The 18,793-nt window shown below is 39.7% G+C and overlaps 1 protein-coding gene across 1 annotated transcript; it reads left to right on the plus strand.

Annotated features, from left to right (window-relative positions):
* The first annotated feature begins 12,700 nt into the window (after positions 1-12,700).
* LOC109166013 lies at positions 12,701-13,282 on the plus strand. The gene has a single exon (XM_019314897.1). It carries the CDS (start codon positions 12,701-12,703, stop codon positions 13,280-13,282), a length of 582 nt encoding a protein of 193 aa, XP_019170442.1.
* Positions 13,283-18,793: the final 5,511 nt, after the last annotated feature.

The raw sequence follows: 18,793 nt of genomic DNA on the forward strand, positions 1-18,793 counted from the left end.
ATATTGACCGGAGAGACTGGTTCGGGAAAATGGGCAATCCATCTTGGAGCCTTTTACACACCCTCATCATTAGATAATGTAAGCGGTCCCAATTGAAATTTCCCTCGAGCTTCAACACACTCAGACTCTCCTCAGAGTCATCGATATCCTCTGGGCATGGCAGCTTAAGATGAGACTTCACACACCTTATTTCATGCCTGAACTCCTTGGTCCTTTAGCTTATCAACTCCAGCTCGGCCAACAAAGTCTGTTTCATCTTCAACAGATCACTCGCAGCACCTAAAGATTTCGGCTTTTGAAGCTGAACCCACACGGCATTTGCCTCCCCCATTACTTCTGTCAACTTCTTCCAGAGTTTTTTAACTAACTCACCGTCCCTGACTCTCTGATAAAACATGGGTCTTGACCTGATTCTCCAACTCCACCTTATCGGATGGCAAGTCCACACTTCGTATCAGCCACGGCGTGAACAAAAGCTCCCCGGCCAGCCGGGTTTGCCACAAATGTTCCATCACCTCAAGCGTCTCCCACCACCCCTCGTAACAAAGTGTCGCGGAACAGCCACCGCTGTCCAATAGAAAATATCTCTGTGGCCGCTTCGGCAATTTCCACACGACTTGGAGTAATTCTAACGCCGTCAGTTACTCGAACCGAGGTTAATTACAAAACTCGCCGGTTTCTTTGAAGGGCTCAGCTTCGGTAGAGCATCCTGAGGGTTCCTCTGCTGCTCATAGTAACTACGCTGAGCGAAACTGGATATCTTAGGCGGTGGGTCTGAGGATGTAGACTCCTGACTGTCCGTTGTACGATCAGGAGAGAAAACACAGAGGAAGGGATAATCCGTAAGGGAGAGATATATATTGGAGGATTACTATAATATATATATATATATATATATATATATATATATATATATATATATATATATATAATCCGTTTGTACAGCGATAGAACAACATACAAGTTTGGTTTGATACTCATGAAAGCCCGTTATTCTGTAGAACAATGGAAGTTTTTCCTCCATTCTAATGAATGGAAACTTGTAATAAACTCGGAATTTCAAGGGGAAAGTGAGAAAGAAACAAATAGCAGGAGAAATTGAGAAGAAACAAAATAACCGGAGAAAGTGAGATTAAACAATGCAAGTAGCTGGAGATGAGAAGTATTGTCGGATTTTAGCACAACACCCCAACAAAGTGAATTGCAGTGTTATTACAAGTTGTTTGTAATAGGGAGATCAGTTATATTCAAATAAACGTGAATGTTTGAGGTAAAAAAAAACAAAAAAAAACAAAAAACAAAAAACAAAAAACAAAAAACAAATCTCACTATTCTCATTCCCACTTTTCAATACACACAACCAACAGAGTCTTTTGTTTGTTTGTTTGTCTTTTTTTTTTTTTTTTTTTTTTTTTATCAGAAATGCAAATACAAACTCTGCAGTTTTACGGAAATTGCATTTCGCGATCTTGACTTACCTGAAATAGGGCACACAAGCTCCTTCTGCACGCGAAAATAGTAAGCCCACGCTTTTCCGTTTTCATGCTTTGTCTTCAAAGAAAAATCTCAGCGTATCATCTCTTTGGACATGGAGGCGCCATGTCCGCCTGCTACTGTCCTTGTATTCTCATTTGACTGTTTTCATTTTCTACATTTTATTTTAATAATAATACAAAAAAAAAAAAAAAAAAAAAAAAAAAAAAAAAAAAAAACTCTAATCAACTGTTTTAACTCATTAAAACTAACCTATAATTTTATTTTATGACATTATAATAAGTTTCCTCTGCCTTAATAATTAAAATGTTCTCAGAAATTTTCATCAAATATTATCGTTAAATTTTGTACTAACATGCACTATAATATGATTTTTACTTATTTATATCACTAATTTATTTAGAGATGTCACCAGGACTATGTGGTCTAATGATACTCGGGTTGGACTTTCATTTGGAAGGTTGTAAGTTCGAGCATTTTGTGTTTCAGTAGGTTGAGAAAGTATATGAACAGATACTATCTTTGTGTTTCAGTAGGAAATATGACAAAGAAAACAAACAAAAAAAAACAATAATTAGCTTAATAAAAAATCAATGTTTTTTGAATAAAAAATCAAATTGATAAGCGCAAAACTGATAAGTCTGATGGTCAGAAATTTAGTAATGTAGCCTGATAGCGCGTGTCACGGAGCATTATGTTGTGCAACCGTGAGCACCATGCAAGGTGCACACGAAATTGGATTCATAATTTTTATACTATAAATTCATAATTTTTATATTATAGATTCATAATTTTTGTATTGTAAATTCATAAAATCTATACTGTAGATTCATAAAATCTATTCTGTAAATTCATAATTTCTAAACCGTAGATTCGTAATTTAAATACAGTAGATTCATAATTTCTATACAGTAGATTTATAATTTCTATACTGTACATTCATAATATTTGTACTGTAGATTCATAATTTCTGTACTGTACATTCATAATTTCTAAACTGTATAGTTATCAAATTATGAACATATAGTTCTGTGATTTGTGAATACCGAGTTCAACAATTGGGAATATGAACATTGAAAATTATGGACATAGAGTTCTGTAATTGTGAATATAGAGTTCAATAATTATGAATCTATAATATAGAAATTATGAATCCAATTTCGTGTGCACCATGCATGGTGCACACGGTTGTACTGCATAATTTGCCCGCAAGTCACATAATACTATTTGTTTTACAAGTGATGTGGAACAAACTATACATGAAGTTTATATATATGTTAGTTCATCTTTAATATTTTTTTATTTAATTTTATTAAAATTTTAATAAAAAAATTATTTAAAAATAAAATATTTTATGAAAATAAATAATGAAAAATAAAAAAATTATTATAATTATTACACAATATATTGTTAGTGTAAATATATTAATTATTTTTAGTTGAAATTTGAAAATAAATGTTTAAATTGATTAAATGATGTAGAATAGTTTATATTTACTAGTATAAATGTAGTTTATAGTTTATATAAAAAATGCCAAAGTGATATACTAATATGCAACATCCTTTCGGCATTATTGTAGAGTTTTTTTTTTTTTTTTTTTTTTTTTCAATTACTCAGTATTTTATAAGATACAGGGAACATGATGATTTTAGTCTATTAATTATGTCAAAAAAAAATTAATTGGCCATTGCATCTCTCCCATCTAGGGTTTTCACTATTCTCTCTGCCATCTAGGGTTAACTTCACCAACGTGACACAAGGCTTCGACGACTGCAGCAACATCCGTTTCCGACTACCATGGCAACCACAGCTACACAGCACGGTGATGAGGGTGTGGAGCGGTTGTCAGACCGCTGGGCGGACATCACGCTAGAAGATGAGGAGGTTGGCGTGGAGGCGGATGGACCTTTCTTTCCACCGGAGGGTGAGGATTTGCCGGTGTTCTCCGTGGTAGGGCGTTTTCTGACGGCAAAGATAATCAAAGTTGAGTATATGCGGCAGGTAATGGCATCTGTATGGCAGCCTGTGATGGGGATGCGGGTAACAGAGATGCATTCTAATTTGTTTCTTTTTGCATTCTATCATGAGACTGATATGAAACGCGTATTGGAGGATGGACCATGGTCGTTTGACAATCATACGCTGGTATGCCTGTAAGTTTGTGATGGTTGCCTCCCAGGGGAAGTCAAGTTAGATACACTTGATATGTGGATTCAGATATATGATTTGCCTATGGGATATACTTCTAACCTAATTCTGGAGCAGGTTGGAAATTTTGTTGGAACGTTTATCAGGTGTGATGATCGCAAAGTGGGGGGACCATGGAAGAAATTTTATCGTGTGCGTGTGGCGGTCCCGGTAGACAAGCCGCTCAAACGTCGGATAAATTGGTACGTAGGGATAAGTCATGGGGTTGGGTTAACCTAAAGTATGAACGGCTCCATAATTTTTGTTATTGTTGTGGTATGCTGGGTCACCTGGAAAAGTTCTGTAGAACGGCTCGTTTATTTGGGATTAAGCCTGAGTTTTACCCGTATAGCGCATGGATGAGAGCAGGGCAGACCAAGGGCTCAAGGCCGGTTGGGGCGGCATGGTTATTACCGCCTGAGGGGAAGCCGATAACGCCGAGTGTGGGACAGTCCGGTGGAGGGGATACGGCGGTGCTAGCAAGCCGTGGGGTGGTGGGAGCGGCCGATGATGTTGTTATGGCTCAAACGTTAGGTGAATCCGAGGAGGGTGTACTAGCTTCTTCCAAACGTCGCTGTGCGGCCGAGGAGGGGACTAGTAATGTGACACCTCGTAAATCTAAATGCTAATTGGGATTAATTAAGGAATTAATTCTAGCCTTCCTTGGTAATTTCTTCTTAAAATCCTGAAATTTCATAGTCGAAGGACTAGAAATTGACTAGTCTTCTTTGTGTACCTTGCGCCTTGTGTGTTGTACCTCAATCCCTTATTCATCCAAACCTTAGTAAGGGTAACTTGGTCTTTTCACTAATGAGAGGTGCTCATGTTGCCCTAGCAAGACCTCTTGTCTTCATTCCATGCTAGCCAAAGTTCTAAAAACACTCCAACCTCTCTCTAAAAGAATCCTAGCTTGCTCTCCAAGTCAAAAAGGGAACTTCCAAGCTTTGCATAGTCTTCCACCAAGATTCCAACTTTCCAACACTACAAGGCTAGGAATGGTAAGATCTATCCTTCCCTACCTTTTCTTTACAAGATTCCCCCATCTTTTCTCTAAACCTTTCTTCTACCTTGTGGGTTTTGGGAGTTTGTAGAAGATCTAGTGGTGGGTGAAGTGCTAGGTTGACCTAGAGGAGCTTTGGTCTTGCTTTAAGGTTGAAGAATGTGTTCTTGGTCTACAAGAGGTAACCCATGCTACACAAAACCTATTTTCACTTCATAATAATGATTATTGGTTTCTATGTGACATTCTTGATGTGTTTGAGTGATTGATGCATTGTCTTGTGGTGATGCATTTTTAGATCTTGTATTTTAGGGTTCTTGAAAGTTATTTTATGAGTTATTCATAGGTTCAAGCCATATCTTTGTTGTGTGGAAGATTTGGGGTCATTTGGACTTGAACTTGGCCTAAAAAGTGATTTTTCGCGAATGCTGAAATTTTGGGTACAGGGTGTACCCGCGGGTGGAGCCCTACCCGTGGTTCCCCCTGCGGGGAACATGTTTGGGACTGCGAGGATTTGTCCCCCGTGATCCCTTCTTGGTATTTGATGTTTTGACCTCTCGTTGTTGAATTATTGAGCTTTTGTGAGTCTTCTTGATGTTTCGTATGTCTAGAACGATGAGTTAGGAATCCACGTTAGGATTTCATGTCTTGAATCGTGCTTATGATCCAACCTTGTGATTCGTTGGATTGATGTTGAGTCTTTGTGGTTCATTGGAACTATTTTGGTTTACCTGTTTGATATGCATGCTAGTTTGATGTTGTAATGCTAGTGTGTGTGGTTTGTTCTTTCCTATTGAGGTTGGCAACTTGTGTTGACCATCGTTGGTGTCGGATTGTAATCCTTCCTTGTTGAGTATGGTTTCATATCTTTGTTGTGATCCATTGATTGATTCCTGTGTTGAAATCATGGGTATTGGCTGTACCTTGATTGCACGATTAAGGGTATGGGACCTTAATCTCCAAGGTACAGATGTGGTATCCGTTGTTGTACACACTTTGTGTGGGATCTAGGTGTTGTTGTATCTCTAGATTCCGCGTGTTTTGACTCTTGATGAGATGATGGATTGATGTGATGAGATGATTGAGCTGGTAAAGTGGACAGCGTGGGGGACTTATGTGTGAATGGACCGGTAGTGAAATTCCGGATTGCCGTTTGGTTACTTGTGACTTGTGGGCAACATGGGAAACTCATCCCCGTTCCCAGAGATAGTAACTAACTCGTTGAGCTTGGAATCTCAGTAAGGGGTGTATACACTTAAGGTTACTCGATCTGTTTCCGTTGGGCTGCGGTCCTTGTCATTGCGATGACACTCTGAATGTGATCCGGGTCATTGCGATAACTACACGATACATGATTGATGATTGATGATTTGGAGCCCTCCACACTGATCCACTATGAATCGAGCTGTGGTGCTGACTCCACGATATATGACTTGGTGTGATAGTGTCCAATGTGGACTTGAAACTCGTTATGGTGTGAATCTTGCCTTCCATTGCTTAAGAGCATGTCTATTGTGAATCCTTCGTTGTGTGTCGCATGTTGTACCTTGTTATTGAGCTTGTTGCTTGTGGTTCTATTGTCTTGTTGAGTATGTTAGTCTTTGACCTTTGTTGTGAGTGATTGATGAGTCCATTGATGTTTCTTCTCTCGGCTTTAAAATGATATATACTGTATTCCCAGTTTCAAATGCTTTTGATTATATCTATGTATATATTATGATACTTAACGCGTGTTGATAGGTTACCCGCATTATTCGCTGACCGGGTGTTATCCCTTATCTTTTACAGGTTGAGTAGCTTTAGAGAGCGCGTTAGTGGCCTGTAGATAGATTAGATCTCTTCCTTTAATAGTTGTTGAGGCCTGTGAGCCTAAGTAGTTGATTTGTTAGACTGTTTAGTGGTTAGTGTTTGCCTGTGCACCTATTGTTGTGTAGGTGTGGCATAACATCTCCCGGATTGATGTAGTTAGCTTCCGCTTTTCTTATGTTAATGTTTAGACTGCATCTCTTTTCTAAGCTTTAATTGGTTTTAAAAGTTGTTGAACTTCGGGGGTGTTACAGTTGGTATCAGAACCTAGGTTTGAGCCTAGGATGTTAAGAGTTGGACTTTAAAGACCTAATTAGTTGAGCTTAGGTTAGTGTTTGTAAGTTGAGACCTTAAGATGTTTAGTGAAGCATCTAAGTGTTTAAGTACCTAAGTACAGGATTCTTAGGACGCGCGGTGAGGTTGTGAGTTACCTTTTGTTATCTGTGTAGTTCTCTTATCTTGTTTTGTTGTTAGTGTTAGTAGTTGTAGCTGTTGTTCTCGGTTGGTGTGAACCTTCTCGGTAAGTCGCCTCGTTCTGGGTTCGTTGAAGTCTTGACGAAGACTGTGACCAAGAGTAAGAAGACCGAAGATCTGCTGACACAAGATAGTCCAGTCGTGGTGGTTGCAGGTGGGCACGTGGTCAACGCAATGAAGATGGACAACTCTACTCGCAACCTGGAGTTAGCTACAACAATCCCCGTTCAAGTAAGTGACGCCGTCTCTCGTACAACATCGTCATCAGTTCTACGCTATGTCCAGAGTTGAAGTCTTAGTTTCGTGCAACCGAAGTCCGATAAGAAACAAACGTCGTTCAGAGTTTAAAGATCAAGACTTGAAGACCCTCACGCACGAGGGGGAGTCAAGAGCGGTCGCAGACGCTCTAAGAAGATGTCAACGCACGCCAAGTGGTCGTCTGTGGGTCAACATGAGAGAATCCTCCCAGAATTAAAGAGCTAAGAGTCAATCTTGGACCTTTCTAAAGCAAGAAGAGTTGAAGTATAAGATCGAAGTGTTCAACCTAGAAGTAGTTCTACCTACCCTTGAAGAAACCAAGATTGGGCAAGTTCGAGGCGTTCAGCTTGGAAGTAATAAAGATCAAGATGGCCGTACCGGAAAAGCTTGGACCTCTAAGTTACATGGAAGGGAAGAACATCGTTGTTGACAAGTCGCCTAACCCTGCGAAACGTGAAGAGGTTGAGTAGCAGTTGGTAAATGGGGGTAGCATTTGTCCTAGTCGGCATCCCTGGGAAGTTATGGTTAACATGAAGACTTTCGGTAAGGAGGTTCGAGAACAAGAAGAAAAGAAGACGTAACCGAGTTGCAATCAAACGTTGGGGCAGCCAGAAGACTCAAACCGACAAGAGCGAAGCAAAGACGAGTTTGATCACCGAGTGTTCTAAGCTAAAGAGTAAGACTCTGTGCCGATGATTCCTGGTAAGAGATCTACCTAAAACCAGGAAGGAACGAGAAGTAGCTAATCTTGTATGGGAAGATTGAATAGTAAAAGGAAAGACAGACATGAATGAACTTAAGGACCAGTTCTTCTGTGGATCTCCATAAGTAAGACAAGTTCGTGAGGCAACAAAGTTTTCAGGGAAGACTTACCGTTAATCAAGTCAAGAAAAGACCAAGTTGGTTTGTAGCCAACTACCTAATGAAGATTTCAAGTTTATCAACTATAAACAAAACTCGGCCAACTAAGCTTCTAGTAAGGACAGGAGCAGATCTTTGGGCAAGGAACCATGTAAGGCCTCCAAACGTTGACTTTGGTAAAGACTTCAGATTACGAAAAAGTTATACCGTTTGCGGTTGGCTTAAGGTTGTAGTTGAGCTCTACGATTCAACCAGCTTTAGATGGTTAACAGGGAAGAATCATACAGATCAAGGAGGCAAGCTGCGAACTTGCGCTATGAATTTTCAAAGGTCGTGCATTGTGCTCTAACCGATAATGTTTTAGCAAGGACGGACAACAAGTCGAATCTCTAAGAAAATTAAGGAAGTTTGCCCAGAGTTTCGTTTCTGACGTAATGATGAAGACCGATAAGGGAAGCAAATCAACTCACAGTTGCCTGGTTCGTGTGAGTTTCGCTCGACTGTAGCAAAGTTGAAGAAGAAACCGGTGTTTGAAGAAGGGTTTGGGGTGAAGATGTTTGAGTTCTCAGCTTATGAAGAGGGTCCGATAAAGATCTTAACGTTAGAACGCATCGGAATCAGGGTAAGGAACCTTCAGTTCGTCAAAAGTGTAGTGATCGAAGCGTCAAGTCGAAGAACTCGCCCGAAGTCGAGAATCCTTAACCCTCTTTGAGCCGTTTCCCTCCCTTTCCCTCGTCAAATCTTCTGCCCTTCTCGTAAAATCAGTCCTATCTCTTCCAGCCTCGTTCTTGTTTCCTTCTTAATTTGATTCTGTACAAGGTGACAACCTCGTTTTCCTAAGTTGTAACCTTGAAAATCTTGATTTCCTTTCTAATCAATGCTATCATTGGACCTAAACCTAGAACTCTTCCGTTAGGAAATCCTTATCTATCCTTTTTAAACCTCGTTCTTGTATTTCCCGTTTCTAACGATTCTGTGCAAGGTGGCAACCCTATTTCCTAAGTTGCAACTTTGATGACTTTGATCGTATTCCTATAACATGGTCCTCGAGTTTCTGAACCTAAACCTTTCACTCTGGTCTTTTCCTTTGAACCGTACTGTTCTTGCAAGCTTTCTTTTCCCTAAGTTGTCTTTCTCCTTGCTACCGTTCCTGCTTTGGACCTTTCATCCAGATCGAAAGTTTTGAAGTTTTCAAGTGCTGCTTTGTAGAGAGTTGTGGGCGGTGTGTTAATGCAAGTGATAAGTTGGCAGCCTGCATCAAGTTAGCCCAAGAGCTATGGAGAAGGACATCCTGCTCGTGTTTGGGAGCTGGCAGTAGTAGCCTTTGTCTGGAAATGTCGAATAAAGATCAAGCGGATGCCAAGATCTAGTTGTGCAGTGTGAGAACCTTGCATCTTTTGGTTGGAGAAATCAGCGGTGATCTGTTGAAGACGCGATCCTTGTTCTTCGTTCCCGGGTAATCTAGCTTTAGTGTTATCTTGGTGTTAGTTTTCGTTGTAGCTTGTTCCTTAGCTAAGACGTCTAGGTCTGGGTAGTCCGGTGGCTAGTGATGGGTAGAGAGTTGAGTATAAGGTAGAATTAGTCTTCCCTTCTGGTAAATCTTCTATCTATCGCCTTATCTTTCTTTTTGACTTACCTTTGTGAACCCTCAGCCTATTTCTAAGCCTATCAGTCTTATCACCGTAAATTGAAACCTTGATTTCTTTAACTTTAGCTATTTGGTGGACACCTTTGTTAATTGCTTTCTCTTCTCACACCTTTGTTCATTGCTATTCCTTTTGGTAACCCGTCATGCCCAAGCTTCGGGGACGAAGCTTCTTGTTAGGGGGAGAGGATGTGACACTCCGTAAATCTAAACGCTAATTGGGATTAATTAAGGAATTAATCCTAGCCTTCCTTGGTAATTTCTTCCTAAAATCCTGAAATTTCATAGTCGAAGGACAAGAAATTGACTAGTCTTCTTGGTGTACCTTGTGCCTTGTGTATTGTACCTCAATCCCTTATTCATCCAAACCTTTTAGTAAGGGTAACTTGGTCTTTTCACTAATGAGAGGTGCTCATGTCGCCCTAGCAAGACCTCTTGTCTTCATTCCATGCTAGCCAAAGTTCTAAAAACTCTCCAACCTCTCTCTAAAAGAATCCTAGCTTGCTCTCCAAGCCAAAAAGGGAACTTCCAAGCTTTGCATAGTCTTCCACCAAGATTCCAACTTTCCAACACTACAAGGCTAGGAATGGTAAGATCTATCCTTCCCTACCTTTTCTTTACAAGATTCCCCCATCTTTTCTCTAAATCTTTCTTCTACCTTGTGGGTTTTGGGAGTTTGTAGAAGATCTAGTGGTGGGTGAAGTGCTAGGTTGATCTAGATAAGCTTTGGTCTTGCTTTAAGGTTGAAGAAGGTGTTCTTGGTCTACAAGAGGTAACCCATGCTACACAAAACCTATTTTCACTTCATAATAATGATTATTGGCTTCTATGTGACATTCTTGATGTGTTTGAGTGATTGATGCATTGTCTTGTGGTGATGCATTTTTAGAGCTTATATTTTAGGGTTCTTGAATGTTATTTTATGAGTTATTCATAGGTTCAAGCCATATCTTTGTTGTGTGGAAGATTTGGGGTCATTTGGACTTGAACTTGGCCTAAAAAGTGATTTTTCGCGAATGCTGAAATTTTGGGTGCAGGGTGTACCCGCGGGTGGAGCCCTACCCGTGGTTCCCCCCCGCGGGGAACATGTTTGGGATTTTGGGGATTTGTCCCCCGTGATCCCTTCTTCTTGGTATTTGATGTTTTGACCTCCCGTTGTTGAATTATTGTGCTTTTGTGAGTCTTCTTGATGTTTCGTATGTCTAGAACGATGAGTTAGGAATCCACGTTAGGATTTGGTGTCTTGAATCGTGCTTATGATCCAACCTTGTGATTCGTTGGATTGATGTTGAGTCTTTGTGGTTCATTGGAACTATTTTGGTTTACCCGTTTGATATGCATGCTAGTTTGATGTTGTAATACTAGTGTGTGTAGTTTGTTCATTCCTATTGAGGTTGGCAACTTGTGTTGACCATCGTTAGTGTCGGATTGTAATCTTTCCTTATTGAGTATGGTTTCATATCTTTGTTGTGATCCATTGATTGATTCCTGTGATGAAAACATGGGTATTGGCTGTACCTTGATTGCACGATTAAGGGTATGGGACCTTAATCTCCAAGGTACAGATGTGGTATCCGTTGTTGTACACACTTTGTGTGGGATCTAGGTGTTGTTGTATCTCTAGATTCCATGTGTTTTTACTCTTGATGAGATGATGGATTGATGTGATGAGATGATTGAGCTGGTAAAGTGGACAGTGTGGGGACTTATGTGTGAACGGACTGGTAGTGAAGCTCTGGATGGCCGTTTGGTTACTTGTGACTTGTGGGCAACATGGGAAACTCATCCCCGTTCCCAGAGATAGTAACTAACCCGTTGAGCTTGGAATCTCAATAGGGGGTGTATATACTTAAGGTTACTATATCTGTTTCCATTGGGCTGCGGTCCTTGTCATTGCGATGACACTATGCATGAGATCCGGGTCGTTGCGATGACTACGCGATACATGATTGATGATTGATGATTTGGAGCCCTCCACACTGATCCAGTATGAATCGAGCCGTGGTGCTGACTCCATGGTATATGACTTGGTGTGATAGTGTCAAATAATGTGGACTTGAAACTCGTTATGGTGTGAATCTTGCCTTCCATGCTTAAGAGCATGTCTATTGTGAATCTTTCGTTGTGTGTCGCATGTTGTACCTTGTTATTGAGCTTGTTGCTTGTGGTTCTATTATCTTGTTGAGTATGTTAGTCTTTGACCTTTGTTGTGAGTGATTGATGAGTTCATTGGTGTTTCCTCTCTCGGCTTTAAAATGATATATACTGTATTCCCAGTTTCAAACGCTTTTGATTATATCTATGTATATATTATGATACTTAACGCATGTTGATGGGTTACCAACATTATTCACTGACAGGGTGTTATCCCTTATCTTTTACTGGTTGAGTAGCTTTGGAGAGCGCGTTAGTGGCCTGTAGATAGATTAGATCTCTTCCTTTAATAGTTGTTGAGGCCTGTGAGCCTAAGTAGTTGATTTGTTAGACTGTTTAGTGGTTAGTGTTTACCTGTGCACCTATTGTGGTGTAGGTGTTGCATAACATCTCCCGTATTGGTGTAGTTAGCTTCCGCTTTTCTTATGTTAATGTTTAGACTGCATCTCTTTTCTAAGCTTTAATTGTGAGGCAACGGGCAATGATGTGTCAAAAAACTTGTTTGTGACGGGTCTTGGTTCCCAAACCCGCCAGATCAAATGAGTACCCTAAGTTGGAACTGTCGTGGTTTGGGCGACCAACGTACAGTTCGCGAAATAGTGGACACGGCGTCCCGCAACAGGCCTGATTTTATTTACCTCATGGAAACAAAGGTGGACCAAAGTCATGTAGAGCGTATTCGTGTTACACTAGGGTTTGATGGATTGTTCTATGTTGATCCGGTTGGTCTGATTGGTGGTTTAGCTTTATAATGGAGGAAGAATAACACGGAAAGGCTTATCAAATATTCAAAGAATCATATTGATGTGGAAGTAAGTATGATGGGCTTCCCTAAGTGGAGGATGACATGTTATTATGGGTATCCACAACGGCATAGGCGCACTGAAGCGTGGGATTTCATTAAATCACTGGCACCCCAGTCTGATCTGCCATGGATTATGATTTGGGATTTTAATGATCTTTTGTTCCACTATGAGAAGAGAGGCGGAAATCCACACCCAGATAGGCTGCTGCGGGGTTTTGGGGAGGCTATTGAGTACTGCGGCTTATCTCAGTTGCCAATGAATGGGTATCAGTTTACCTGGGAAAAGGGGAGGGGCACATCTCGGTGGATTGAGGAAAAGTTGGATAAAGTGTTAGCTACCGATGCGTGGCGTGATATTGTCACTAGAGCTAGGGTGACTAATATCCTAATGAGAAGATCTGATCATTCTACCCTCTTTATGGGAATACACGATTCTATAGGGAGGGGGAGACCACAGAGAAAGTTACGTTTTGAAATGGCCTGGCTGCACGATGAGGGGTGCAGGACTGTGGTGGAGGAGTCTTGGGGAGAAGGGAGGAACGGTGGTTTGCAGGAGTGTATTGTGCATTGTGGTGACCGTTTAGCTCGCTGGGGGTGATCGGTATCATAAGTTTGGTGAGCGAATTGCGCAGCTTCGCAAGGAACAGTTATATCTGAAGGGGCGCACGGACCCAGCATCATTAGCTGAGTTCCACCGTCTGGATGGGGCTCTGTGCTGAGTTGAGGCCCAAGAAGATGCATACTGGAAACAGAGAGCCAAACAGCACTAGTTAAAGAGTGCCGATGCCAATACCAAATTCTATCACAGGTACGCCTCTAATCGCAAAAGGAAAAATAATTTATCTAAAATTATGAATGATGGTGGGGACTGGGTGGAAGGTGATAGTATGAGAAAGGTTGTCCAGGATTATTTTGCCAATATCTTTTGTACTAGTAATCCTACTAGTGGTGCTGAGTTATTTGAAAAAGTTATGCCCAAAGTTACACCTCTACAAAACGAATTACTTCTACAACCCTTTGGAGTGGATGAGGTTAGGGAAGCTCTATTTGCAATGTTTCCAGATAAAGCACCGGGGTCGGATGGAATGAATCTAGGCTTTTACCAGCATTTTTGGGATGTGGTAGGTGAGGATCTCTCAGAGTTTATTGTGGATTGTCTGAATGCACGAAACTTCCCTGCTACATTGAATGAAACAAATGTTGTATTGATCCCAAAGAAATGTACGCCTGAGCGGGTAACGGATTTGAGACCAATAGCCCTGAGTAATGTGGTTTATAGGATAATGGCTAAAATGATTACACAAAGGATGAAGCCCCTGATGGAGAGTGTTATATCTGAATCACAAAGCGTGTTTATACCAAATAGGCTCATCACTGATAATATCTTGATAGCAGCAGAAGTTGGTCATTATCTGAGTAGAAAGCAGTGTGGGGTGGTAGGTTGGGGGCTCTCAAGTTGGACATGGCAAAAGCCTATGATCGTATGGAGTGGCCATTTTTACAAGGAATGTTAAAGGCCTTGAGCTTTGATGAGAGATGGATAGAGCTTATAATGTTATGTGTGACTACTGTGTCATACAGGTTCTTGGTAAATGGTTCCCCCAGTGAACCGATCATGCCTACCAGGGGACTTAGGCAGGGTGATCCATCGTCTCCCTATCTATTTATTATATGTGCAGAGGGGCTATCTGTTTTGTTACAACAGGCACAGAATGATGGTTTGATACATGGCTGCAGAGTCGCGTGTGGCGCACCCCCAATATCTCATTTATTTTTTTGCTGATGATAGCCCGTTGTTTTTCAAGGAAAACCCACATGAGGCTACTCAGGTGAAGAATTGTTTGGCAGTTTATGAGAATTTGTCTGGACAAATGGTGAATTACCACAAACCTAGTATCTGTTATAGTAAGAATACAAGTCAGGAATATAGGGATGTGGTGGCACATATTTTAGGGGTAGACCAAACCCCTAATTTTGGCAAATATTTGGGATTGCCACCGTTTGTGGGGAGAAATAAGAAGGCGGCCTTTGCATATATTGAAGACAAAATCCGACAGAGGATGGGTCGTGGAGTAGGAAATTTCTCTAACAGGCGGGAAAGGAAGTCTTATTGAAAAGTGTGGCTCAAGCTAAACCTACCTTTTCAATGAGTGTCTTTTTGTTGCCTATATCTGTGTGTACAGCTATTGAACGGACAATGAATCGCTACTGGTGGGGCTCATGGACTGACCGTGGTATTCACTGGAAGGCATGGGATAAGTTGTGTATCCCTAAGCAGTATGGAGGCCTGGGTTTCAAGGATCTGAAAGCATTTAATTTGGCAATGTTGGGTAAACAGGCATGGAGGTTGTTGACCAATACTGACTCACTTGTCTCTCGAGTATACAAAGACAGATACTATCCTAAAAGTTCATTTTATGAAGCAGAGATTGGAAATAATCATGTTTATTGCTGGCAAAGTATTATGGCTGCTAAAGCATTAATAACAAGCGGAGTAAGACGTCGCATTGGGGATGGAAAGTCTACCTTAATATGGGAACATTCCTGGCTTCAGGATGAGCTGGAACTAATGGTCCAAACGGAGATGCCACCTTAGCTAACTGGTGCAAAAGTTGTGGGATTAATTGATCAAAATACTGGTACATGGGATCCCCACATTTTAACAGACATTTTCCACCCAAATGATATACCTAGAATTTTAAAGATTCCGGTCTCGCCAGGATATGAGGATATATGGTATTGGTATGAGGACCCAAATGGATGCTATTCAGTAAAGAATGGGTATAGGCTAATGGTGGGAACTTATGAGAATAATACTGGTTTTGATAAGTGGCGAACCCTATGAAATTTGAAAATCCCCCCTAAACGGAAATATGGGCATGCTTGGAATCTTCTTTGTTGCGATGAGGTGGCTTTCTTTTGGATTTGCTTGGAATCTTGCACACACTCCCACAGCATAAGAAATGTCCGGCCTGCTTGCAGTAAGATATAGAAGAGAACCAATCATTTCTCTATATTTTGTTTGATCGACATCCTTTCCATCTTCATCTTTGTCTAGCCTTATTGATGTGCTCATAGGAATTTTGATTGATGATTTTCCATCAAGGCCAAACTTCTTTATCAAGTCGCAGGTGTACTTTGCTTGATTGATGAATACTCCTTCTTTCAGTTGTTTGACTTGTAAGCCCAAGAAGTAATTCAATTCACCCATCATGCTCATTTCGAATTTATTCTGCATAAGCTTCGAAAATTTCTCACACAAAGAATTGTTAGTGCTTCCAAAAATAATATCATCAACATATATTTGCACTAATAAAATATGATCACCATCTTGAATTCTAAATAGAGTTTTGTCAACAAGGCCTTTGGTGAATCCACAACTTATCAAGAACATTGACAAAGTATCATACCAAGCTCTAGGTGCTTGTTTCAACCCATACAATGCTTTTTTAAGTTTGTAGACTTTATCATCTTCGCCTTTTACCTCAAAACCTGGGGGTTGTTCGACATAAACTTCTTCTTCGAGTAGACCATTCAAGAATGCGCTTTTCACGTCCATTTGATAAACGGTGAAATCTTTGTGTGCGGCGTAGGCTAGGAAGATTCTGATTGCTTCAAGTCGGGCCACCGGTGCAAAAGTTTCATCAAAATCTATTCCTTCTTCTTGAGAGTATCCTTTTGCAACGAACCTTGCTTTATTCCTAACAATCACGCCTTCTTCGTTTGCTTTGTTCCGGAAGACCCATTTGGTTCCTACAACATTTTGGTTCGCCGGTCTTGGAACAAGTTCCCAAACATCATTTCTTCTGAATTGATCGAGCTCTTCTTGCATAGCATTTATCCAATCCGGATCATTGAGAGCTTCGTCAACTTCTTTTGGTTCAAATTGAGATAGATAACACGTGAACAATGCTTCCATGGTAGATGATCTTGTTTTCACGCCTTCATGAATATTCCCAATAATTAATTCTGGAGGGTGATTTTTGAGCCATCTTAAATCTGGTTCAAATGGGTGCATGGTACTGGGTGGATCCATTTGTTGTGTACTGGAAGAGTTGATTCGAATTTCATCATTTAATTCTTCTTGAAATTGATCACCAACTTCACCAGTAACTTGATCACTAATTGGATCACCAACCTCAATCCGTACTGCATCTCCATTCTCACGTGCGGCATCACCTCCAAAATTATTATTAAAAGAATTTCCAACTTCTTCTGGACGAGGGATGAGATTTTTTAGAGAATTAATTTTCAACTCATCCATTCCCTGCAAAACATCATCTTCACACGTATCATTAGTATCACAAAAATCAAAATGACACTTGTTACCATTTTGTGCAATTTCTTCGTCCAGAGCGCCATTTTTTATTTGTGATTTTTCATCAAATACCACGTGTATGGATTCTTCAACCACCATTGTTCTTTTATTCAAAACTCTGAATGCTTTGCTGGTAGCTGAATATCCTAGAAAAATTCCTTCATCTGTGATAGGCATATTTTACACTCATATTTTAGGTACATCTTTATAATAATTTTGCACTAATTATTTAATATTATTTAACAATTAGTATTTTTTAAGAGTTTAACAATTAATGAGCTAAATATAGTACTAAATATATATAATATATAATATATAATATATAATATATAATATATAATATATAGTATACATATATTACGTACTACTACATAAGATAATATATAACATATATACGAACACATCATAATATATATATATATATATATATATATATATATATATATATATATATTATAATGGTCCAAATCCCCTAGCTAATTCCTAGCATGCATGAAATTAAAAGATTAAAATCTTATGATTGAATTGTTGTTTTCTTTTACAGGCGTGCGGAGCTCAAGGACAAACATGGAAGCCTTCAGGACGTGAGGCACAAAAGTAGGAAAATAGGTGGTAGAGGTTCATTGAGTCTATTTTTAGAATGCTATAAATAGTAGAAGTTTCCATTTGTAAAACGTTCATTCTTCCCCTCTCGATTATTCTGTAAAGCTGTTATCAATGTCCATTCATTGCTAAATTCTTTAGCTTGGTTTAGTGAATTGAAGCCCCGGAATTGATTATGCTGTAAGATTATTTATTTATTTTTATTATATAATTTTTATGCATTTGGGTATTAAATATTCTTCTAAGTTATTTGAGTAGTTGTATCATTTAATTGCTAGGGAGGCCTACTAGTTATTTACTTGATATAATTATTTGCTATATTAGATAATGTTGTGCTACAAATTATTCTAATATTCAGTAGCAACTGGGTTAATTATTGAAGGCTTAGTGATAATTGGACTCGGGTAGAATATTTTCCTAAGTTGAATGTAACCGCTTGTGCTTGTGTTATTTAGTTTGTCGGTTTTCCTAGTTTCTATTGCTGCTATTAAATTAAATCTATAGCGCTTGTCTTAGGTTATTTAGTAGTTAGGGGTAATTAAACCGCGTGTGCTTTAGTTACTTATAACTAAGGGAAAACGGAAATGAAATAATTTCACGACAAATATTCAATTGCATATTAATTACTTTACTAATCAATGATCAGTGTTAAATTCCGGTGGTGGATCTTTACTAACCAAGGTTTTCTATTATAAGTGCTTTCAATATATTAGTTTCATTGCTTTATTCGATTTATTTAATCTCTTGTTTATTTAAATTATCTTTTACTTAATCTTTATTCTCGTTATTTTCCAAACCCCCCATTATTTCCTTGAGCACAAAAGTTAAACTAGTTACTCCTCGTGGGATCGATCCTTACTCCCGCTACTACGTTTGTAAGGTTTTAATTTGGGAGCCTACGACAGCTCGCCAATTCTGCACGCTCATCAAAAGCTTTTAGATGCAATTTATCATTAATATGAATAAAACACTTGCATCCAAAAATATGAAAATAACCAATATTTGGTTTTCTCCCTTTATATAGCTCGTATGGCGTCTTTTTGTACTGCTTATGGATCATGCTTCGATTTTGCGTGTAGCAGGCAGTGTTGATAGCTTCCGCCCAGTAGCGTTTCGGGAGACCGGCAGCACTAATCATCACTTGTGCGGCCTCTTTGAGCGTCCGATTTCTTCTTTCGGTAACACCGT

The sequence above is a fragment of the Ipomoea nil genome, unplaced genomic scaffold (genome assembly GCF_001879475.1).
Source record: "Ipomoea nil cultivar Tokyo-kokei standard unplaced genomic scaffold, Asagao_1.1 scaffold3084, whole genome shotgun sequence".
Taxonomy (NCBI): Eukaryota; Viridiplantae; Streptophyta; class Magnoliopsida; order Solanales; family Convolvulaceae; genus Ipomoea; species Ipomoea nil.

Coding starts and splice junctions, on each gene's coding strand:
- LOC109166013 (XM_019314897.1), top strand. CDS start 12,701: ATGGGCTTCCCTAAGTGGAGGATGACATGTTATTATGGGTATCCACAA.